A 24,641-nucleotide genomic window follows, 5' to 3' on the forward strand; every position below is an offset into this window, starting at 1 on the left:
CAAGAAATACAATCCTCTTAAATTAAAAAAATGCTTCTTATCTGAGTGCAGCTGCAATAGAGACTGAAGTTGGGGATTAAATTTGATGTTTTCTGGTACAAATCTCTTTATTATGCTTTAAATGACCCGATAGGTTTGGGAAATTTACTTCATAATGAACAAAAAACAGCATGTAACTGGGTGCTTACCTTCATGCAGGCAGTGACAATGGCAAACAACACTGTATTGAAATGAACTGCTCTGTAATTTTATAGCCTATCATTGTAGTGTTAGGGAGGTGGGGCAGTTCTCCATCAAGACCAGTGATGTCATGGGCTCACATAATTGCTCAGCTCAAATAAAACCAAGCCAAGAAAGAGGTGAACAACTTTCTCATATTCTAAATCAAAATTTAGTCACACATAGATCCCAGTGTTTTCAGATATTAACAGCAACCTTATTCAAACATATCTAGTGAGTTAAGGGACAAAGTTTAATTCCACTTTACAGGGACTGTATTTATTCAGGAACTGTTTTAAAGTACATTAACTGGTGTTTTTTTACAACATAAACTTTAATTGTTTGCAGACAATCAGTCTGTGGCACTGCTGGAGTTTTGGCCAAGGTAGCTGTGATAGCTGCCTTCAGCTCGTCTGTACTGTTGAATCCGGTGTCTCTCATTTTCCCCTTGACAATAGTCCAGAGATTCCTTATGGGGTTCAGGTTAGGCCAGTTGGCTGGCCAATCAGACACAGTAATACTATGGTCAGAAAACTAGTTTAGACTTTTGACAGTGTGGGCAGCTGCAAAGTCCAGCTGGAAAAAGTATCTCCATAAAGTTTCTCAACAGATTGAAAAATGAAATGCCCAAAATGCTCCTGGGAGACGGCTGACAGCTGGCTCTGGGCTTGATCAAGCACAGTGGACCAGCAGCAGCACATGACATGACACCCCAAACCATCACTGACTGTGGAAACTGAAAACACTGGAGTCAAGTACCTTGGATTCTGCCCCTATCCGATCTTCCTCCAGACTAGGGGACTCTGATTCAGAGGAGATTCAGATAAGCGATTTATTACTCTCTCAGATGTAAGTCGCTTTAGACGAAAGCGTCTGCTAAATGACATTAAACATTGTAAAATTGTAAAAGAAGAAGGTGAAATACAATTAGGAAAAATAAAGGGACAAAACTAAATAGTCTAACTGGCCTTATGTAAAAATCCGTATTATATTCGGATTTACTAAAAAGATAAAAATACCAAGAACCCGCCCCGCGCGCATCGTTGTTCAATAGACGATCTTTGCTCTCCACAGTCAGCTGAGTCCAAAGGGGCGTCGCTGACACGCGCATGCTAGCGCTCGCTAATGCTGTGAACAGTCCAGTTTATGTGTAGATTAGCCGGCTGACCTATCATCAGAAGAGCCGACCGACTGAGTCTGGTAGACGGAGTATACTCCGAACAGCTTGATGGTTCTCCAGATATCCAGCTAAAGGTTTGGCTGCATCCCTCTAACGGTGCTGTGTGTTATAAACCGGAGTAAACTGGGGCTGAAATGCGGACGTAGCCGTTAGCAAGGCGAGCCAGGCCGAGGAGAGCTGGCTGCAGGTATCCTTCATCCAGACTGGGGCATAAATGTTTCTCTCACAACCGTCTAACGAGACCGTCGACACTGGAGAAGATGCGCAAAGACGTGAGGATATTATTGGTGGGAGAGCGTAAGTAGAGCTGTCATTTACTGTGAGAGTAAGCAGGGTGAAGCTTTTAGTGGCCATTGATGCTACCAGCTGAGCATGAGATGCTGCTGACAGGGTCTCACTGTGATGGTGCCTGTGTCCACTTCAGTGGGTTTCTACCTTTTATTTCTGCAGTTGTGATGATTTATGCCAGTCTGCACTCAGAGTTCTTGTAATAATGCAGTCCTCGGCCTGGGCACCCCTGTTAAAGAAAATTGCAATTATATAAAACCTTTTATTTGCACCAACTTTGATATTTTTACACTATTTTAACCTCACTAGCATCAGTCATTTCATGTGATTGTGCTCTCAGATAACAAAACTTTGCACTGTTAACATAAACCTATTTGGAAAGAAAATTAAATGTTGCAAGTTGGATTTATCTACGTTTTAGCATTAGACCACCAGGAGCAATGTTGTTGTGAAAAACTGATTTATTCCAGCTAAGCCAAACAGAACTGGTCTGTGACTTTGTGCAATATCATGACATTTAAGGAGGCAAAATCCAAGCACATAGATGATAAAGTTTTTACTGAATTTACCTCCAAAATACTTTGGGATCACAGTATACAGTCACAGTCTTAACTTTACAGTATTTAAAATGCAACCTAAATATTAATGCAGACTATAATGAATGAATGCTAAGTGTACTGCTTAATCTAATTTTTACTGATCTCTCAATCCTCTTGTCCCTGTCTCCTCTGACAGCCAAAGTGGGCAAGACGTCTCTCATCATGTCCCTGGTCAGTGAGGAATTCCCAGAAGTGGTATGGATCATTTTTTCATTACATTAGTTTCTGAAAGACTGAATAATAACACTCCTATCCAAAACATTTAATTTACTGTGTTACTAAAGCTTCGTAAATCGTTGGAATTACTTTTCCTAACCTTGCTGTGTTGCTCAGAGGTCAAATTGGCAATTTAAGGAAAAATCTTACCTATGCCCAGTTTTTTTTAAAATTATACAGTATCTGCTATTTTAATTGAAGATTGTATTTAAATAAATACAGAAGCATTAAAAACTACTGGAGCCATATTCACAAAGCTTTCTATTCCTAAGTATGAAAAGTTGTTCCCAAAGATGACAATCATAGCTTTTTCTAAGAATTTCCCCTAAAAGCCAAGAATACAGAAGAATACCTTTCCAAGCTGCTCCCTCCTCCCGCCTGCTCCAGTACCGACTGAACTCTGTCTGACATCAGAAATGAAAACCCCTTGATAAACGTTTGGTGATTTAATTACAGCTGCAAGCTTTGCAACAAACTCGCTCGTTGCCACAGACACCAGAACTTTATGTAGCATATTTTTAAAGATATTAAGTGTCCACATAAATAACATCAGGCAGACTGGATTAATTAAAATCCCTCCAAAATATGTTTTATTAGATGATTCAAGTTCTCTTTTTCAGTCCCTGTAAACATAAAACACTTCACAGTGAATGAAACACATGAAGAGCTTTCCAGATTTTGCAGTTCATTAAATCCTGATAGTAATGTATATAAGTGTGATTCTGTTTTGTTTTTGTTTTTTTGTTTTTTTTTTGTGAACAACTTTTAATTGAGTTAAGTTGACAACACATAAACACATGTACACATGCTCTTTAAAGATAAAGACAAAATTCATAGTGTTGAACAGAAAGCCTAGCATTTGTTATTTCTCTAATCAGAACCTAATGTACAAAAGAACGATCTGTCAAATACATCCTCTCCGTGCAAAATCATTCCTAAAGGTTTTGATTCATATTCGCATCGAGATCTGCATAGGCTGAAAAAAGTTCATACGTGCCTAAAAAAAAGGGTATCTGTCAAAAATGACACCCCTGCTTCAAACATATTAATTCTTTTAAAGCCTTCAACTTAAGATGCATGTGACAGGTTTGTAAAATATACATAGCAAGGAGATCACTAAGCGTATATAGCTAGTTGCCAATCCCTCATTTAGCCCCGTAATGAGTGACTGTCCCAAACCCCATTCCACACACCCACCCTGTTAACCTTCCCTTCTCCTGGCAAGGGACTGTATGGCTGAGAGAGCCTCAGACCAAGCCCTTAAAGTTTTCCCTTTAGCACCATGCAACAGAGAGTTCAAGGGATGATATGTCTGATATCAGGTGCCACCAGTGGTGATTCTGTATTTTTAAATTATTTGGACGCTTTCAAGAATCCACTTTTGGACTCTTCAGTGCAAAGTAAGGCAGACATGCTGAGTTTCTTTAAATATGGTTTACTCAACCACTATATTTGATTGCTGACTAAAATGCTATTTGCATGGGTTTAGTATTACCTGTGGACCTCTTGTAATTTATGAATTACCCCCTGGCATCAGTATTTGGTGCGATGCATTCGCACGGGATAAGCAAAGTCTGTAATGTCCCAGAATTTCCAGACATTTTGAAGGAAAACATAAGGGTGGTGCATGGCTGAAGCAATGAAAATGCATGGTGAATTTTATTTCTAAAGTTCATACCAAGAAATGCAATGTTGTGCACATTGCAATCTGCAGGTGACATTTTCTGTAAACCTTTCTTGTTACTTTTAATAATTTAAATTCAGTTGATGTTGATATTATATGCTCTTTAAATTTGGGATTACTGTGCATCCCCAACAACCCTACTCATGCAGATCAGCTGTTGTAGCCCAACCAGCGACAAATTTCAAAACCTAAAATGTGAATGTTCACCTAAATAATACTGATATAAGATCAGGAACTGGCAAAGAGAAACTGTAGGAAGCAGAGCAGAAGCACTGTGCATAGTACACATGCAATTTGGCATGCAGTTTGCGCCGGAAATTTTACTCTGCAAAATACAGACATGGTCAATTTGCACAGGTCACAGACGTCCTGCATGATTATCACAAATTACCAGAGGTGCAAGCAGAACTGAGAGAGGAGCAGAGAAGTAGACAGTCTAGTTGTTTTACATTTGGGACTTCATTCAAAAAGTTCAGGGCTGACAGTGGGCCTCCCTGAATGTGTAGCAACCTAGGCAACCACCTCTATCTGATGGTACAGTTGTATATTTCACTAATATAAGGTAGATATATGATAGGTATTATTGATATTTAGAGCTGATACTTCGGCTGCAACCATCAGCAGAAATTTTCATATCTGCCAATAACAACATCATGCCGATAATATTGTGCATCCCTGCTAGAACTCATTGCTGGCAGTTTTCAAGCTAAGTTATGATCGCTGAGATGATCCTTGTGATGTTTGTGAATATGGGCCCCAATCATATTTTAGCACAAAGCTGCACTAGGAAGAAGAGAGAGACAACATGTGTGGCAAGTTAAAAAGCATGATGAAGTTTACATGTTATCTTTAGGAAATTAAAAGGAATAAATGACCAAACATCGACTGCCTATGACTTCTGTTTTGTCACAGCTCTCAAAATCATTCGATTTTACTTGTATCTTATCTGAGTTTGAAATTCTGGTGTTGTGACAACCCTTCCCCTAGGTACCTTACCGAGCAGAGGAAATCACTATACCTGCTGATGTCACGCCAGAGAGAGTTCCCACACACATTGTGGATTACTCGGGTACTAAAAATCTTTTGACATGTCTGATACGTCTATTTTTTTTAGGTTTCATTATATCAGATGTGACTAGCCATGATGACCAATCTTTACCATACAAGTCTTCCAGTTGTTACTCACTGTGTAACTGTGTTTCTCATACAGAGGCTGAGCAGACAGATGAGCAGCTGTTTCAGGAGATTTCTAAGGTCAGTCAGTGCTTTGAGTTTTTCTGTTAACATGGAGAGAAGTGCTGGTTTCAGGTAGATTGACTGATGGACTGTCTGTGCTGGCCTCCCATAGGCAAATGTGATTTGCATCGTCTACTCTGTCAACAGCAAAAAGTCCATCGAGAAGGTGAGCCAACTCTGCTCACATAATTTCCATATTTTTTTTGTAGAGCAGTTTAACACTCGTATGGCACTTTACATTATAAGTCCAGTTATAAACAGTACAATGTTTTAACATGTTTTCCCTTAGGTGACCAGCCACTGGATCCCTCTCATTATTGAGAACACGGACAAAGACAGCAGGTAAGAACCTGTAAAAAAAAATAGCAGATAGCGGTGAAATATTAGGGTCAACATTGAGTCCATTTCCTCTGTCTATTAGTATGTCGCAGCAAAACCCTCCTAAACCTAATGGAAACTCTGCAAAGACACTTAAAGAATGTCAAAGCATGTGTTGGAAGTTATGAGGCATTATCACAGGGAGGAAAATTATTTATAAACATGGCTCACAGGGGCTGTTTCAGTCTAAAACTGGCAGATTAAGGTTGTTGCCTTAAAACAAGTGAAGAAACACTGGTTAAAGTCTTAAGTTATTTATTTGTTCACGTTATAGATTTAGTGGTTTGTGTTGTTTGCATTTGTGTCCAGGGTTCCTCTGATCCTGGTGGGGAACAAGTCAGACCTGGTGGAGCACAGCAGCATGGAGACCATTCTGCCCATCATGAACCAATACAGTGAGATAGAGACCTGTGTTGAGGTGAGAGAGACTGACCCAAGTGTAAAAAAGTTAATGCTGTGAGAGATGGAGAACATGCATTATCCAGTGCTGATTTGCCCCATAAGTATTTTCACATTTAAATAAATGAGTGGCAATGTTATTGATTCAGTCACACGTGTTGCAGAGGCTCAAAGGAGTCATAAACAGAACTTAAATCGATGTCGTCGGCTATTGTCAGTGATTAAACAGAGCATAAAGAGAAAGAGAAACATGATCTGTTGGGTTGAAACTCGATCATTGAGAACCAACATTTGTGGTTAATGTTTACTATACGTGACCTAGGTTTATGACTATCTAAAAATGTATCTTATTTAGAAACATTTTAAAAGATCTCAAAGCTTTAGATGAGTATGAATTAAAACCAATTATTTTAAAGAAAATTATTTCACCTGAGATGCCGCCTCTGTCAGAATGGAAATACACACTAAAAATGTCGAAATGAAATTGGATTAAGATCAAGAGTTGGGGTAAGGGTTAGGTTAACAGTTGAGATGCCTAATGTTAAAACCCTATCCTACAAAACCTGATTACAAAATGTTTAATAAAGCTGACCAGTCTGCCTATATGATAAAAGCTTGTCCTCCATGAAAACATTCTAACACATTCATCATTCATGCAACTTCTTCTAAAATAGGTTTATACATAATTTAATCCTGGATCAGACCTCTGATCTATTTCTGTATTTTTTTTATGAAATATTTAGTCAGTAATTTGTGCAATGTGGAAATTTGCAACTGGACTTACTTGTCAAGCTGTGCACAAATGCTGCGTTCAACCCAAAAATGAACTGATCAAATTTTGGAGGTCAAAGGTCAAGGTTGGGGCGTGCAGATGGTAGAGTGGTTTAAGGTGCTACCCATGTATGCAGGCGGCCCGGGTTCGAATTTGGCCTGTGGCCCTTTGCCGCATGTCTCTCCCCACTCTCTTCCCTGTTTCCGAGTCTATCCACTGTCCTTCCTCTAGGCACAAAAAGGCACAAAAATAAATCTTTAAAAAAATAAAAAAAGCTCAATATCACTGGGCCTCATTTTCATCCCTTACTTGCAAATTTGATTTCAAGAATTCTTCGAGGAAATTTCTTCAAACTTTACACAATTATCCACTCTAAATCAAGGATTTAATTATTTTGGAAATAACCGGTCAAGGTCATTAAGCCACATGTTCATCCCTTGCTCATAAGATTTCTATCAAACACACTTCCACAGAAACCAGCCCAGCCATTCTTCTTGGCCCATCACAGTGATTTGTCTGGCCATTGTATTCCTTAGAGAAGCATGTTATAGCTGCCAGGTAGTCATTCTAGTTAAATTTATTTTCTCTGTTTTTAATTACCCTTTTTTCCTGTGAGGTTCTTGAACAGGCCCTGCAGGGTTTTACCTCTCCTGTACGAATCCAAACATTTTGTGCCTCGTCATCTCTCTAGATCAGTGGTTCCCAAACACATTTTCCTTGGAGCTCTCTCACTTGTATCTAACAAAAAGTTTAGCCCCTATCTCCAGGGTCCACTCAAAAAAAAGATGAATAAACAAAGTAGTAGTAATAAATTGCTTAAGTTACTATATGATTAGATTTTGTTGATATGGTAATATTTCATCATAAATGGCCTAATGGCATCAGTTCATAGCTAAATATATTGGTATAAGCTATCCAGAAACTGTGTTACTAGTATTTCTTTAGGCTAATATACATCTGTGCAAAAGGAATTTTGACAATCTTAGAGCAGACAAAGTCTCAGTCTCTATTTGAACTGAGGAATCAATAAGCCTCATGAGAGAGAAACTGTTTATCCTTCCGGTTAACACTGTGAGCAATCGCTGCTAAATCTACTTATTATCGTTTGTTGCTGTTTTGATTAAGAGCCCCCTGGTGGCTGAATTGACATTCTTTTTATTTAATCCCTTATATATTTGATCCTGAATCGTCTTTTGTCCACGGTACAGCTATGTTCTGTATTTGCTCTCAACTTTTATGATCCTTTCTATAAACCCAGCTGAACATGTTTCTCAATACAGTCTGTGAAATCCTCAGTTGCTAGGAATGCGATGTTAAACTTTTGACCCCTGCAGTCTGCAGCTTATAGATAATCTATATCTCATTACAGGTCTGTACCTGCGATTTTTCAGACTGGGTAATTAGACTGGGCTTTTCTCCGCAGACAGATCCTGCGTGTTAATACCCTGTCTGGCCTTGACTTAGCTCACACACTCTCATACGCTCTGACACTCACTGTTACTGCATATTCAGACGTATACCCACAAACAAACTCAGGCAGGTGGGTAAACAAGCATATCCTTACTTGAATCACGTGTATAGCAGTGCCAGTGTTGCGATGGTATGTAGGTTTGTGCTGCACAGGTGTGTAACCCAAGCCCCCTTTTCTTTTTTATTTTTCAGTGTTCAGCAAAGAACCTAAAAAACATCTCAGAGCTGTTCTACTACGCTCAGAAAGCAGTCCTGCACCCTACAGGTCCTCTCTACTGTCCGGAGAAAAAAAATGTAAGAGCAGAGATGCATCCTGGGAATTTTACACCACTGTATCAGAGAATTTTAATGTGAGATTTTTTTTAGAGGGTTTTTTATTATGCTGCCTAAAAATGAATATGCCACTCTATACTGAATTTATTCAAATGCTGAGTTTTAAAATGGTGATATCCTGGCAGCTCTCTGGACAAAGTGGCTTCTTTTATTTCTTTTCTGTTTGTGTCCTAAGTATGAGTGAATAATATTTTCTGAAAAAATATATTCTTTTCTGAAACACTTGTCACCATGAAGCTTTTTGCACTGGAAAATCTAAATAATTTAGCTGTTTTAGTCATAGTGCACCCTCATAACTCAAAAGCTTTGAAAATAACTATATAACAATAATTGATCTTCTTGCTGATGGTCTCTTACTTTTGTAGGTCACATAAACGGAACAGTATAAATTTCAGTCTGTTTCCTTGCCAACTGAGAACTCCTCACAGGAGCTCTAACTTTTTCTTCTGTCAATCCTAGATGAAGCTACTTTGTGCAAAAGCTCTGACTCGAATCTTCAAAGTGTCTGACCTCGACAACGATGGGATTCTCAATGATCATGAGCTCAACTTCTTCCAGGTAAGCTAACTACTGACTGATGTAGCTTAAAGGTTCAAAATGAACATTTTTTGCTATTTTTAACTGCCTTATGATGTTTTTGTGCTATTTCTTACAGCGAACATGTTTCAACACCCCTCTTGAGCCTCAGGCGTTGGAGGATGTAAAAAATGTGGTGAGGAAGAATTTGAACGATGGAGTTTGCGACAACGGACTCACTCTGAAAGGTGGGGCTGGCTACCTCTACGTAATGTACACATATCAACTCTATAACCTTACGCTGTTTTAAAATTTCTGTGATGTTTCTCTATAGGATTTTTGTTCCTTCACACCCTGTTTATCCAGCGCGGCCGCCACGAAACAACATGGACAGTGCTGAGGAGGTTTGGATACGATGACGACCTGGAGTTAAATCAGGACTACCTCTTCCCTCCGTAAGTCTGTTTCTGACACCAGCTCTGCCTTGTTTACCAGCTCCTCCACTAACTCAAACCTGTTACTATGTTTGCTCAATATTTCTGCCTTCTCTTTGTAATGTTTAGTTTATGTATCCCGAGGGCGTTCGTCAATATTTACTGTGCAATTTCTCACGCTCTCAAGGTTGAAAATTCCTCCAGACTGCACCACAGAGCTCAACCACAATGCCTACCTCTTTCTCCAGAGCGTCTTTGACAAACATGACAAGGTATAATCCCAAGCACCTGCTTCTGTTTTAACTTTAGCCTCTAACAAGCAGTGGCATTTACAAAAAGCTAATCAGTTACTCAGCACAGCACAAAACCAGTGTATGCTGCCACAGTGACACGGACCGCCTGCTGAGACCTGATTTAACTTCCTGTCGGTGAGGAGGGATTGACGGGAGAATTAGCCGCGAGGTTAGAATGAAAGTCACAGAGCCAAAGTGACAGCTAGTGCCAAGATCTGCTCTGTGTCAGAGCGATTAGTGTCCAACTGTGAATGTATCATGATATCTACAGGAAATTACAGGAAGAAAACTAAGTTAATCTTTCACATAAACTGAGCAGTTACACTTAAAAATCATCTATAAAATACCATGCCAAATATTGTTGTTAAAGAGTCAAGGTGCTAAATCAGCCTGGCTGCAGTCCTGACTTCTCACCTATTAAAAAGTTTTGGTGCATTATGCTGTAAGGAACAAGACAAGGGGTATCCCAAACCCTGAACCACCGAAATCCTACAACAAGCAAGAATTATAAAACATTATTTACAGCATTTACCAAACTGATCTCCTGATTTCCCAAAAGTTCTACAGAGTGGAATTCGGTAATAAAAAAGACAATGAAATTTATCATTTTTAGCCTTTGAAATTCTTAGTGTCATTTTCAGTTATGTTCTATTTTATCAACATTTCTACTCAACGTCCGTACTTTATTAGAAAAGGGGCTACACAGCTTTCACCTCAATGCTTCAGCCAAGTATTATGTCTCATTTTCCAGGACCGTGACTGTGCCTTGTCACCAGAGGAGCTGAAAGATCTGTTTGATGTGTTTCCGTACATGCCCTGGGGTCCAGATGTCAATAACACAGTTTGCACTAATGAGCAGGGCTGGATCACCTACCAGGGATATCTATCCCAGTGGACGTAAGTGGATGTTAATAATGCTGAAACCATTTGGTGCAGGTTTAGCTTGGTGGTTGGAGAGCCCACCTGGGGGCTTTATAGAAGTGTGGCAGCCTACACAGCAAGACCTGGCCTCAACCTCAACCATCCGCCTTTTGCTGCATGTTCTACCGACTATCTCTTCCTATCTTTACGGCTCTGTCTGCTGTCAATCTGAGAAAAGATAAAGACAACACCAGAATCTTAATAAATTAATTTATTATAAGCAGGTTAATAATGAATATAAGCTAGTATGTGAGAATTCCACACACTGACATTGGCATGCTCTAGCAAAATTAAAAAATGATATCTGACAAATTTAAAGTTATGAAATTAAGTTTATTTTTCTCTTGTATATGCGTGTTTTTAGCCATTTTTTAACTGGGATTCTTTGACGATGGTGTAATGAAGTTCAGCTGTCATTATGCCTTTTTACTGACACAACATTTTGCACTGCATTATTGTGTGGAAGCAAAGGAGGCTCAACAGATAGACACATAGTGGAAACCTGAAATACACACACTAAGACACTAGCACATTACACGTGGCCACTGTTACTACATCTGTTCGTAGATGAGAAGTGTGATAAAACACCTTGCTGCCTCTTTGAGTTACACATAGTAGGTGAGGGTTTCCACCGATAGGCTGTGCATTAACCCTTTAAAATCCTGCATATACGTATGAGGACATAATGTTCTTAATTTCCTACAAAAAATATTTTTTTTCTGCTACTAGATTTTCAAAAAATATTTCCCCGGAATGTCCATTAAAAAGTAATTTCTTGGAAATATTGGGAGACTTTTCTGTTTGGATATTTCAGGTAATTTGTGTGGGAACTATCAAGTATTTTCATGGAAATTTAGGGGATATGTATATTTTACAGGGTTTCATTGAAAATTTTGGGAAATTTGCTTTATATTTTTTGGCATTTTCATGGGAATTTGGGAAATTTGTCTGGATGTTTGGAAACTTAGGTGATATGTTTGGGAGGGTTTCATTTAAAGTTTTTGGGGAGATTTGCTTAGAATTTTCATGGATATTTCAGGGAATTTGTTTCACTGTTTCCATCATTTTTGGGGAATTTAAATGTAAATTTGGGGGAATTTGCTTTGGGGAATTTTCTTGAAAAGTTTTGAGGAATGTACATGGATTTTTTGGGAGAGGGGGGATTGTTTCTTGTATGTAGAAACTCACAAGAAGTGGTTTGGCACTTGAATTTATAGTTTTTGTGATAATGCAAAGCCGACTCTATTACTGTAATAAAAGAGACGATGGAAGCGTCTTGCAAATTTCATTTGCAAGACACAAAGGCAGTGAAATGCTTCTGTTGGATGATATGAAAAGTACATATTTAATCTCTGAGTCTGTTTTCTTTTGATTTTTTTCAGATTAACAACATATCTGGATGTCCAACGCTGTCTGGAGTATTTAGGTTACCTTGGTTACTCGATAGTTGCTGAGCAGGAATCCCACGCAGCAGGAATTACAGGTGATTTACAGTAGAATCATATTGTCTGTTCTCTGTTCATATTTTGACTGAAAATTAGCTCTGAATAAAGTCAAACGTAATGTGTTATTACTACATCACAAGGAAAAAAAATCATGCTAACAGAATGCCAGGTTTGCTGTAGTGTAATGCAGATTAATACATTATGATTTTGGAGCCTTCAGGATTCTTCAGCATCTTAAGCTGGTCTACTCAGCAGTCGTGCCATCGGTAATTACATCAGTGAATCAATCCTGTCTTTATGTTGGTGACGCAACAGTTCAGGCAGAGCAATTGTTGTTTACTGACAGCAGCCATGTGTTGTGTACAGTGAACCTTGTGTGTGTGTGTTTTGTCCTCTGCAGTGACCAGAGCTAAGAAGATTGACCTGCAGAAGAAGCAAACCCAGCGCAGCGTGTTCCGCTGCAACGTCTTTGGAGACACTGGCAGCGGAAAGAGCGGCTTCCTTCAAGCCTTCCTGGGAAGAAACCTCAGGGTACAAAACACTAGTACTGAACATTCATATTTTAATTCAAAGGCTGCCTGCACAGACATCTTTCAACCACACCAGAGACCCTGCAAAACTTAAACATAACATTACATAATGCATAAAGAATGTCTAGGTTAATTGCAAGTTAAACCAAGGCCATCTCTCACTTTAAGCCCCAAGATAAATAAAATAGGATATTATCAATCTCTAAGGAAATTCTTGTGCCAGTGTTTATCAAAATCTTGGGTTTTGGGTTTTAAGCCTTCTCTTAACAGTAATAAAGGCCTCTGTTTAGTTTATCAATCAGAAAATGGGGCCTGATGATTTAAAGGTCTACCTCCCATACTGTAGGACACATGAGGTACTACAAGCAGGCCTGCATTATGGGAACATAATTGTCTGCAGAGATCATGAGGGACTGTAGGCCCTTTGCAATGTAACAGACCCAACCATTAAGAGCTCTGTAAGTGAGAAGACTGATTTTAAACTTTATTTTCAATATTAAAAGGAGTCAGTGCAGAAAAGCTATTCCAGGAGTGATGTGATCCCTTTTCCTAGTTCTACCTAGTACATGCAAAATTTTAAGGCGGGATATGCCAACTTATTTCAGTGTTGCAACTGTGAGAAAAGGCATCATAGAAATTTTAGATGGGAATTTAAAAACATCTCCTAATTATATAGAACCCTGGGAATTTCTGTCATCAGATGAAGCCGTCCTTGTTCCCCCATGCTACTCTGTTCATAAGGCACTCTTCTTGTTATGTTGACTGATTGGTTTGATATGTCCTTACTGATCAGTATAATAGAGTATCATCTACGTAACAGGAGAATTTAAGTTGTCTTTTCACATAATATCATTTGGAGAAAGTTATTTTAAGATGAAAACAAGTGGCCCGATCACTGAACCTTGTGGAACCATGACTGACTTTGGCATGAAGAGGACTTTATCATCATTATCTAAAATGTTATTGTACTTTACCATGATCCATTTTCTTGCATATATGGGATAGTAGAAATACATACAGACACTCCAAGTTTCATTTCATTATCTATTATTTTTAACGTAAAATATTTCTGTCTTTTCTCAGTTCCAAAAAACAATAAAAGAGGAGCACAGATCCTACTATGCGATCAGCACAACCTATGTTTATGGGCAGGAGAAATACCTTCTTGTGAGTATCCTTTTACATCAAGAACAGCTTTATGCAGTATTTACCAGCATTAATTTTAATTCTGATTTCTATTTTTCTTTAGGCTATATCACTGTGTAAAGTGTGTGAGGTCATCAGCTATGAGGCCAGCCCAGGCTCAGGTTGGCTGTGCTTACCTGGCTGGGCTGTTTATATAAGCTTCTTATCATGTTCACCTTACTGCTTTTGTTAAGCAAGTATTTCCACTTAGTTGACAATAGGATTAGCAAACACTACTTGCCTGGAAAAAATGAGAGTAAACTTAACTAAAGCATGGCGAGTTGTGCTAGTTCTGGTGGAGTCGTACTCATGTGATCTCGCCTCAGGACTCACCACCAAATCCTGAATGAGAAATTGGGACCCCAATTTGGGGGGAAAAAATGAACCACTGAACTTTCTATAATCTCTGTCTCTACATTTGCAGAGAATTTGTGTGTTAGCTTCTCTATATTTGTGTTTTAGATGGCCACACTCAATAATCAAACCACACTAGCTAATGATATGATTCATACCGAAAAATAAAGAGTTAATTTGCTCGGATCCACAAAACAGCAGCATGTACTTTTCCTCTTTTTTACAACATAATCCTTTGGATTAAGCAATGCAATGCCAGAAAAAAAGCTCCCCAGCAGGTTATCCAATGATCTGTCAATGCTAGAAAATGATGACCAGGTAACAACAGCAGGTCACGGTTAGGTAGAGTAATAAGGTAGCTTTCTGACATACCAGAAGGACTGATGCTAAGACACTTGATTTAATGAACCACCTCTTCTCTCCTATCAGCTTCACGAAGTGTTCCCTGACTTCGACTATCTCTCTGATGCTGATCTGGCCTGTGACATTGTCTGTCTGGTCTATGATGTCAGCAACCCTTATTCCTTTGAATACTGTGCCAAAGTCTTCAAGGTAAAATTCTTTATGTACAAAATAGGTCATTTATCTGAAAAAAAAAAAAAGCCTAAAATCATCAGCAATCCCCCTCTCTTTCCTCTGCAGCAATACTTCATGGACAGTAAGACTCCATGTATGATGATAGCAGCAAAGTCTGACCTGCAGGAGGTCAAACAGATGTATGGCTGTACTCCTCTGGAGTTCTGCAGGAGGCACAAGATGCCGCCTCCTCAGTCCTTCACCTGCAACACTACAGCAGCACCCAACAGGGACATCTACACAAAGCTCACCACTATGGCCATGTACCCGTAAGTATAGCATCACATAATACACTTACTTTGAATTTGTATGTGTCATTTAATGCATTAGCTACTTCTAGTGGTCACAGGGGGACCTGATTTAGGTTTTTGAATAAGCTGTTGGAGTTGATGCTTGGCAGGTGTTTGGGGTGATAAAATCTGTATAATTTCCACGTGTCACCATGTTCACTTTTTCTACCCAAGGATATTTTCTCTTTCCTTGTAAAAGCACTCTACATTTGTAGTTCTTCTTCCATGAAAATGCAGGTCTTATCTTAGAGAAAAGGTCTTTTGCACTGATAAAAGTAGAACCCAGATTAGATCAGATCAGATCCTCGGCTTCCTGTCAGCTAGCTAGCATTCTGGTCAACAAAAACGTAGCTTCTGCCTGCCGAGCTATCTGTCAATCAAATGAGACGTGCCAATCAGTCCACAGTCAGGTTTTTCCAAAATATAATCTAAACAATCGTGGTACAAAAAAATTCCCCTCCCGTACAGTGAGAGCACATGAAGACATTAGCTAATGAGACAAGTTTGGTTTTTTGAACCAGGCTGTAAACCAGTTTAATTCTAGTGTAAAAATAACAGCTTTTTAACAGGTGATCTGAGAGATTACCGGTGTTCCTGCAGCCAGCCTCAGCAGGCACTCGCTGTACTTCATTTTTTTGCACTTCCGCATTGGCTTCATTTCTCAGGACTGGAGGTTGCCGCTTGGTTAACCTAGACTTTTTGGTTTGGGGGCCTCGGCCCTGATTTGTGCACGGGGGACAAGGAAGTTTCTGTGCAACGACAGATCATCATGTATTACTGTAATGTTATACTTTCTGATTTAAATTTACTTTAAAAATACAGAAATAAAATATATAAAAGTAGTATTAACAAATAAGAAGTTAAAATGTTACGCTGCTTTTGTAAGTTCTAGTAAGACTAACACTTGTAACACACGTAAAAAAATAAGTCATTAGAAAATTTAGTAGAGTATAGGGTTGAGTCTTTAGAAGAAAATACAATTTGTCGGAATTTGTTGATAGTGAATTTCTAACTGTAAGATATATAATTCAATTTCAATTTCGTTTAACATTGCCTTTGCGATTAAAGATTTTTTTTTGTCCTATGGACTACTTTCTTATTTTTTCAGGCATGGTTTAGGCACTGGTACTGTTCTGTAAGTATGGAGGAAAAAACCCAAATGACACCCAACCCTAACCACAGGGTCTATTGTAAATAGAGTTTGTCAGCTAGTCATGTAAATATTGAACCCAAAAAACTACCAGGACTATATTTTGCCCTCTTGTGCCCTGAATTCTTGAACAAGACCAGCTACATAGGCTGCACTTGTAATGCAGGCCAAAGTAACCTGATCTGATTATTTATTTTTTTGTTTATTATTATTATTATTATTATTGTAATTTAGATTTGATTTCTTCATGACAGCACCAGCCACATTGAAATCTTATCTTTTCTAATCAAATATAGGCCACTTTCATATTTGTATTCTATTGGAGTGAATGGAGGGGTCTGATAAAGGCCACATTTTAAAATTCCGGAAAAAAAAAAAAAAAAAATCTAAATTGAGTGTGAATACAGCAGATGTATCTGGTTTGCTGCTGTTAGTCTGGGCTTTTCTTAACCTGAAGTTTAATGTAGTTCTTCTGTACGGTTTAATCGTTGCTTGCCAGTTATGGACCAACTGCAGACGTCAAACTGTATCAATCTAGAGGGATATATTGGATCTTTTTGTTTGCTATTTGCAGTGAACCTTTTCTTTTAGTCTGCAAAAGCTGAACTGTGTGTACTTTCTATCGCTTCTCTCCATGCCTGAGGATACACTTGCTCCCTGTGGGGATGTTCCCACTCTCTGCCAGTGTCAGTATCAGACATGATGTACTTCACTCTATATTAATTCCCCTCACTGCCCTCTGGATGTGATGCACTCTGATGTTCTGATACCACAGTTCTTTTGCATTGTGGGTAAAAGGGTTTCCCTGCTGAGCTGTAACACTGATCTCTCCCCGAGGCTTACACTCCTGCTGTCAGTCAGTTTAAAGTGCAATGTTAGCACACAGCACCTCTCTGCACATCACACACTACCATCATTACACACATCAGTCTGTATTTAATCCACAGCCTCTCTCTTTCTCTCTCTCTGACAGCACAGATGCTGCTCATATCACAGGGGTGGAATCTTCTAACTCTTTGTACTTCTCTTCTTCTTGTGTGTTTTATGTGTGATCTGTGTGTGTCTTCCCCCGTATCTCTTTACAGCCACGCCCGGCTGCGCTGCATGTGCACATGTAACCGGTGCACCTTCTGCTTGTGTCAGAACTTCCTCAACTCTGAGCTGCTGCAGACGGTCAGGGCCAAACTCTACGCTGTTGTGCTCAGAAGGTCCTTTTCAAACCTTTTAAAACCCACACTTCACCTCCAACAGACATTCAAATGTGTCATCATCATCACCACCTCACGCCTGTGCACCATTCATTTTTCTTTCCCTTTTTGCAGAGTTGTTTTATTTTTAGTAAAAAACTTCTAAGAATAGATTAGTACCATAAAAAGAAGATACTCTTTACTGCTTGTATTTCATGGTAGTGTGCAGTTGAGAGTTCAACATGGATAAAAAAACTCTCAAAGTACAATTCTAAGTCACAGGAAATATTTGGCTTTAACTTGGAAATTTTTTGACATGATATGAGGGAGATGTGCTTTTATATACTTTAAAGTCCATTTTGATTTATACTTCTGATTTCTACTGCTTCCCCTGCTATTTTACTTCTTCTATGCTTGTTTCTTGTGTCAGTAAATTAAGTTTCCACTCAAAGAAATATTGATTTTCTTGCTCCTTTCTCTTCTGTTTATGATCATTTTAATGCAACAGGACTGAAAGCATGCACTTTTCTACTTTATTCTCTTTCCTGTGGTCATTTTTATGTTGTCAGCTCTACTTTTTGTCATTGCTTTTGTCCATGTTACACCTTCTTGCCTTGCTGTCTGACTGCATAGCCATCATTTCTGTGTTTTTTGAGCATCTTCACCTTTTAAAGCTCTGTTCCTGAGCTGCTTTCAGTTTTTTACATCTTCTTTTTCAGATACACCGTTCAACCTTCTTACTGAAACTTAACATTTTGTGTCAAGAGATATTTAATCCTCACAATTTGGTTTAAGATGTATCAAAAATGTGTCTATCAGCCACTCTGACTCTGTTAAAAGTAGGAAATAATGTAGGGAATCACTTTTTGTCTTACCTGTCCTCATTCTTCCTTCTTCATCTCCATATTGTATTGAAATGACCCTTCAACACAATATTCTGTCTGTGCTTAAATCCTTCATTGGGCCTGTTTGTCTGTCTTTAACAGACACGTGAGCCAAGCAGACTTGAGAAGCTCTACATTCTGGCTGAAGGCGAGTGTTGGGGCCACGGTGTTTGCAGTGCTGGGCTTCGCCATGTACAGAGTGCTGCTCAAACCACGGTGATGCTCCGGCCTCCTCTCTACACATACTTAGTGGAGCTATTTTGACCATGAAGCTTTCCCATTTGCATTTAGTAAAAGAGAAGTGTGTTGAAAATCTGTCATGGTCTGTGGTTACAGAGTCTTGATTATTTTTGGGAGGGGGCAAAGTGTGTTAAAACTTACATAAGCAAATGTTCTTTTTGCATCATCATGCAGTTCTTCCTTTTTGTTTCTCTCCTTGGGAATAAAAGAGAAATATATTTAATTTTATACCAAAATAGCTAATTTGTTTAATCTATCTGTTTGCAAATATTTGCAAAAACAAATCTATATTTATATTTGAAATAAGGGTAAGCTGCTGACAAGCTGTGATATGTATCATTTGACTGCGTTACATTTGTATATAGATTTTTTTTCTTTGCTTCCTGATTGAAATGAAACTTGCTGTTTAGGGATTTTAACGTGTGCTGTATGCAGTAGCATTGACGCTGTTATTAGCCTGACCAACATGTAAATATTGTACATAATATAGATACTCTACATTTGTTTTTCATTGTCTAAAAGGGCCATGCCAGATCCATGTTCAAAACACTGAAAGCAGAGGTATTACTTTAGAGCCTGCTCATTTTTCCGCACAAAATTAGCTCTGATTACTCGGTCAGACAGGAACCAATTTTCCTTTCAAGGCCAAATACCAGACGAATGGGTCTGCTGCTTTATCATGTCTTCCCACATCAGTGTCAGAACTTGTGAGTGTGCTTATGTTTGTGAACTTAAATGTTAGAAATCTGAACATTACAGCTACTCTGCTCATTATGCATTTGCATGTGTTAGATTTCTGACCACATTCCAGTGTTTGAATGCAAAACTCTACAAAAATTACCTCACCATCCTCTCTGCGTTTCTCTTTAGCTCCCAATTATCTGATGAGTGTTGGCTAAAGGATAGCTGGGTCTTGGAGGAGTATGACGATCGGTTGATCGTTGTTGTGATTCCTTGATCAAAGAAGGTGCAATAATGTGGTCCAAAATGTTAATTTCAGTACAACTGCCACTGCTTGCTACAAGGGTTCAGTTTCATGTATTCATTTATCCCTGCCTTTCCAAAAGTTTACAGTAAATAAATCTGTCTATAAGAGCCAGTGTGAGTGATTTATTATCTTTTATTTAAAATAGACTTGTGATCTGGGTTACAGTTTCTTTGCTTTTCAGTGAACAACAAAAAAAAAAAAAATCAGTGTGACATATTTGAACACTTTTCTAAAGGACTGAGGCAGCAGGCACACGTGGTGTTACATGCAAAATAATCTTCAAACAGTCTGCTTGGTAGCTTTACTTACAAAATAACTTGTTGCAGCATCTTTTATAAATACTTAAGTATAGGGAGAGATGATAGTTATTTTAGTGCAGGTTTTGATCATTTAGAGCAACACTTTCAACAATATGTGGACAGGACTAAATCAGACACAAGAGGGCAGCATTGCTTAAAAAGAAAGAAGTCAGTCATCTGTGATCATGAGTAAATGTATATAGTAAAGCAGCTTTGTCACAAAATTGATGATTTATTTAAAAGTGACATCTCTCCTTTAAACTTTCTCTCTTCCACACTATGATTTGAACTCACTAACTTTTAATAATGTGTGAAATCCAGTTGTAACATTGTACTGAAAAGCCCTGGGTTTACTAAATGGGGGAAGTTTGCAGAAACATTTTCAACCGCAGAAGCTAAATTTTATACAGAAGCTGTTTTTTGTATGAAAATTTAAAGCACCATTATTCTCCTCAAATAATGAGTCTCTTTATTTATGTGAGTCAGACACTGCTGCAGGGCAACTCCTATCTGACCCAAAAAAAATTTTTTAAAGAACAGATAGCATCAAGATCTGTCATTAAAGCTTGATTTAGGACCTCAGAAAAAAAAAATCCTGATAAATTTAGATTTTTACTTGAAAGGTTCCACTTTTCTCCCACTGTAGATCAAAAACAAGCAGATGATATTTCTATGGTAGGACCCACATTAACTGATAGAACAGAACAAAAGCAAATCACTACTGAAGCCTTAGGAGGACATGCAGACATTTCGTGGATTTTTGCCATATCTGGTTGCTACTTTTAACCAATTTGTAGTGCTTTTATTGTCCTGTTATCTCCCACTTTTCTCTGATTTTGTAGCTTCCATTCTTGCAACTTACATTTTAACCTGATTTACCCATTTTGTGGCTTTTTGCCCATTTTTGTACTTCTTTTTTTCATATTTTAACCCACTTGTGTGGCTTTTTGCCTACAAGTGGGTTGTGGTCACCTTTAACCCATTTTTTTTACCACCTACCATTTTTGCCACTTTTCACCCATTTTTTCCACTTTAATGCAGTTTATGCTGGTTAGACCATATTAGCCACTTTTTGCCCGTTTACAGCAACTTTTCCCCTCCTTTTAAAGACCCTGCAAAGTGAAATCCAAAGGTTTTGTCTTATCACACTAGATATGTTGGAATATGGTTGCTGTAAACGTGATAACACTGAGATCTGCATGTGACTGATTTTTGGATTTAGATGGTTAGAAAGTTTTTCACCTTATTCCTGGCTGGGTTTAATGTGGGCGGGTCCAGTCTGTGGACTCGTGATGTCATGAGCCCAAAGTGGGAATGACCCCGCCCCTCTAACACAACAATATAAAATCACAGAGTAGTTCCTCTCAGTACAGTCTGTAGTCAGCTGATTTCACTGCCTTTACTGAAAGTCAACAGTAAGTTAAATGCTGTTTTTTGTTTATTGTGAGGTAAATTTACCAAATCTATCAGCCACAGTGGTCTATGGATCATTGAAATCAACATAACAAAGATTTCAGCCAGAAAACGGACTTTGTGTCTCCTCTGGACCAGAGCCAGGCAGCTGCATTCTGCTCGTAAGGTCAAGATTCAGATCATACCATTTTCTAAATCTGAGAGGATTCTATTTCTCCTATTTTCTCTTTGCCACTTCTTGCCCATTTTTGCCACTATTTCTTTGCCTCCTTATATGCCATTTTAGCCAGAGTTTCCATTTTAAATCCCTTTTTTGCTACTTTTCACTTGTTTTTTGCAACCTTTTTTCCCGCTCCTTTTAAGACATTTTCTGACACTTGTAGCCCATTTCGCCACTTTTTTTTAAACCCATTTTTGCACATCATGGCTTAGCTTTAAAGTATAACATTACTTTCCTAATTATTTAGTTCAGTGTGCCCATCCACATTTTTAAGATTACTCATAAAAATGTAATTCTGTTTGAAGAAAAGGGGTTCTCATTTTTAAAAAGGCTATATTGTACTACAGCATTAAAAATCAAATCAATTTTTGTTGCTTTGATAGAGTGGCTATTATGCAGGTTAAAAATGAAATAAAATATGGTTATCAAAGCTTAACTTTACAATGCACTATGATTTTGCTGACCCCCATGAGCTCCCAATCCAGCTGGGACCCTGATAGATCTCCCCTTTATCCCCCCTTCTGTGCAGTCTTGGTTTTTGCCACATTTTTTTTCTCCAAGCACGCATTCGCAACCCACTGCAAACAGCTCTGGGACCCACTTCTGAGTCTAGACCTACCAGCTGAGAACCACTGGACTAGACTGAATTAACTGTGTAATAGTTATAATAAAGTAAAGGATAAATAGTTCTACATGTACAATAAAAAGTGATGCATCATGCACAACTGTTGAAATAATTTTAGGATCATCCAACTTCTTCCGACTAAAGTGAAGAAAAAAAGGAAACTTGAATCTCTATAATTCCCAGTGTTTAAGATCCTGTTAAAATAGATGCACATTTTAAACAGGTGGTATGAATGAAATCCTCAGTGAGTTGTGTGATACAGCATAGAGAACATTCAGAGCTGGCAAACAGCTTTGAGAGTGAGAGAGCCTCCTGTGGAAAAAAGCAAATCTCTCCAGCTGTTAATTTACACATGACTGAAGTTCTCCCACGTAGCAGGTGTTTTTCTCACTGCGTTTCACATTTTCCTCTCTCTCCTCCTTGTTCACACTCTTTTTCCTCATTCCCTCCATTTTCCCTCCATCATCCGGCTGTCATGTTGCAGCTCTTCAGCTGGTGTTAGCACAAGATCAGTGTGTAAAAGCTGAGTCTATCCAATTAGCAGTGTTTAACTGAACTTCCCATCAGTGCTTAAAGCTAAACAGACAACAATTCCTCTCGCTTTTTAGTAAAAAAAGACGAGAAGCAGTCATCACCAGGGATATTATGACTAGGTTTAACTGATTGTTCCCAAATAAGACATTTGACCACTTTTACTACTGTTTCCCTGTGTTAGACCTCTAGAACTTATTGTGTTCATTTGCTGTAAATGTGTGATATACAGTGCGTATAAATATTCACCCCCTTGGATGTGTTATATATTAATCATGGTAAGTAACATTTTCTTTTTTGGCATAAAAATGACCAAAAAACCCTCTTTAATTTCAAACATGAATTATTTCAGCCACGTAAAAGACGAGTATTCACGCAATCACTTACTTTTAGAAATCAGAAATAGTTTTTTGTTTTTTTGTCAAAACAGCCAAATTAAAGGCACTATAGATTTCTTTTCTTGACTGTCAGCACAAGTTTAAAATATGAACCTGTGCTCAGAAATAAAGTAAACTCCAGCTAAGTTAGACACGTAAGCAAATAATATATACAGTCCATTCATTATGCAGATGTCAGCGGCTTTACACCTGAAGTCTTTTTATTCAGTTCATGAATGTGCAGCTGATTAACAATTCAGTACTTAAAGTTTCAGCCATACTGGCTTTGTTGTCGAGAAGATGTTAAGATTTCAGGTACATATAAGAGGTATATGCAAGCTATTTTGAAGCTGTTTATATTCTCCAAGTCTCAATATACTGGTCAGAGCAATAAGTTACCAGAACAAATCAATAAACATGTTTCCATCCACACGAAATTACAGAATCCCAACAATTAGTCTTGCTCTGCTAATCTCTTACTCCGGGGTCTTTTTCCTGACAACATTATAGTCTTCAACTTTAACCCAGCATGGCTGTGTAGGAGTCAGGAAGAGACCCCAAGGGTTAAAAATATCAACTGGCCGTGTTGTTTCCATGGCAATGCTATCACATACTATACCAGGGGGAGTTTCACTATCGTTACTGATCAGCCCACACACTGCAGACCACACCAACGCCATCACATAATTCCTCCTTATGCAGGGCTTCCACCCATTTATTAGGGCTGTTTGAGGTCTATGGGGTAATAGGTGGGTGTTTGTTTGAAAAACGGGGGCCCCGTCATTTGAAGGGATTGTACAGCAGACCTGGAGGGGACGCTTCATATTCTTTAAAACAACCTGGAATTTACAACCTCAGACACTCCCTTCTCTGTTAGGCTTTCAGGCAGTTAAAGGGTTCATGCATGCTATTAGAGAGACATGACTGATCAGTATTTATGACAGGAAATTAGATTAGATTAAAAGTGCATGAACCCATGTGGAAATCTGGGCCCTTCCTGTGACAAGTGTCGAAAGGACACACTAAAAGATATTTGAACAATTTAAAAGAACTGATTTTATCATGACCTGTGGCTGAGAGTACATTTGAGACCCTGTAGGACAGTTGTTAATCACATTTCTGCTGCAGTTGGTGAAAGGTGATCAATAATTGTGGAAAATGCATCGCCTCAAATCATGTAATGATTGACTGGAGCGTTCTTCTTCAGCAGAGTTACTGTGCACGTGAGTGGTACATTAGAAGAGAAATATTAGATTGATTTTTCATTGTGAGACAGAAACTATGAACTGTAGCTGCTGAATTAGCTTCATTACAGTCTCAATTCACTTTCTGTTGCCATACTGTAGATTTGAGCCTCGCTAAGAAAATACAGGAAGGAGCTCACCCAGCCAGAGGGTCACACTGTTGGT

At 38.6% G+C, this 24,641-nt stretch overlaps 1 protein-coding gene across 2 annotated transcripts; it reads left to right on the plus strand.

Annotated features, from left to right (window-relative positions):
- Positions 1-1,321: 1,321 nt before the first annotated feature.
- Positions 1,322-19,874, plus strand: rhot1b (ras homolog family member T1). 2 transcript variants are annotated; one of them, XM_041785338.1, is made up of 20 exons: positions 1,322-1,696; positions 2,423-2,481; positions 5,174-5,255; positions 5,397-5,440; positions 5,535-5,588; positions 5,712-5,764; positions 6,110-6,218; positions 8,634-8,735; positions 9,234-9,332; positions 9,430-9,538; positions 9,625-9,745; positions 9,912-9,996; positions 10,769-10,914; positions 12,321-12,421; positions 12,784-12,914; positions 13,997-14,080; positions 14,882-15,004; positions 15,095-15,297; positions 17,554-17,676; positions 18,642-19,874. In XM_041785338.1, exons 1-20 carry the CDS (start codon positions 1,660-1,662, stop codon positions 18,757-18,759), a joined length of 1,983 nt encoding a protein of 660 aa, XP_041641272.1. In that variant the 5' UTR covers positions 1,322-1,659; the 3' UTR covers positions 18,760-19,874. The 2 variants fall into 2 exon arrangements, with proteins under 2 accessions (XP_041641272.1, XP_041641273.1); XM_041785339.1 differs by lacking the exon at positions 17,554-17,676.
- Positions 19,875-24,641: the final 4,767 nt, after the last annotated feature.

This window comes from Cheilinus undulatus, linkage group 4 (genome assembly GCF_018320785.1).
Source record: "Cheilinus undulatus linkage group 4, ASM1832078v1, whole genome shotgun sequence".
In the NCBI taxonomy this organism is placed as follows: Eukaryota; Metazoa; Chordata; class Actinopteri; order Labriformes; family Labridae; genus Cheilinus; species Cheilinus undulatus.

Bases quoted from the DNA above. Each gene is read 5' to 3' on its own strand.
- rhot1b (XM_041785338.1), top strand. From the start codon at position 1,660: ATGCGCAAAGACGTGAGGATATTATTGGTGGGAGAGC. The intron at 6,219-8,633 runs GTGAGAGAGACT...TTTATTTTTCAG, and splicing joins AGATAGAGACCTGTGTTGAG to TGTTCAGCAAAGAACCTAAA. The intron at 12,915-13,996 runs GTACAAAACACT...GTCTTTTCTCAG, and splicing joins TCCTGGGAAGAAACCTCAGG to TTCCAAAAAACAATAAAAGA.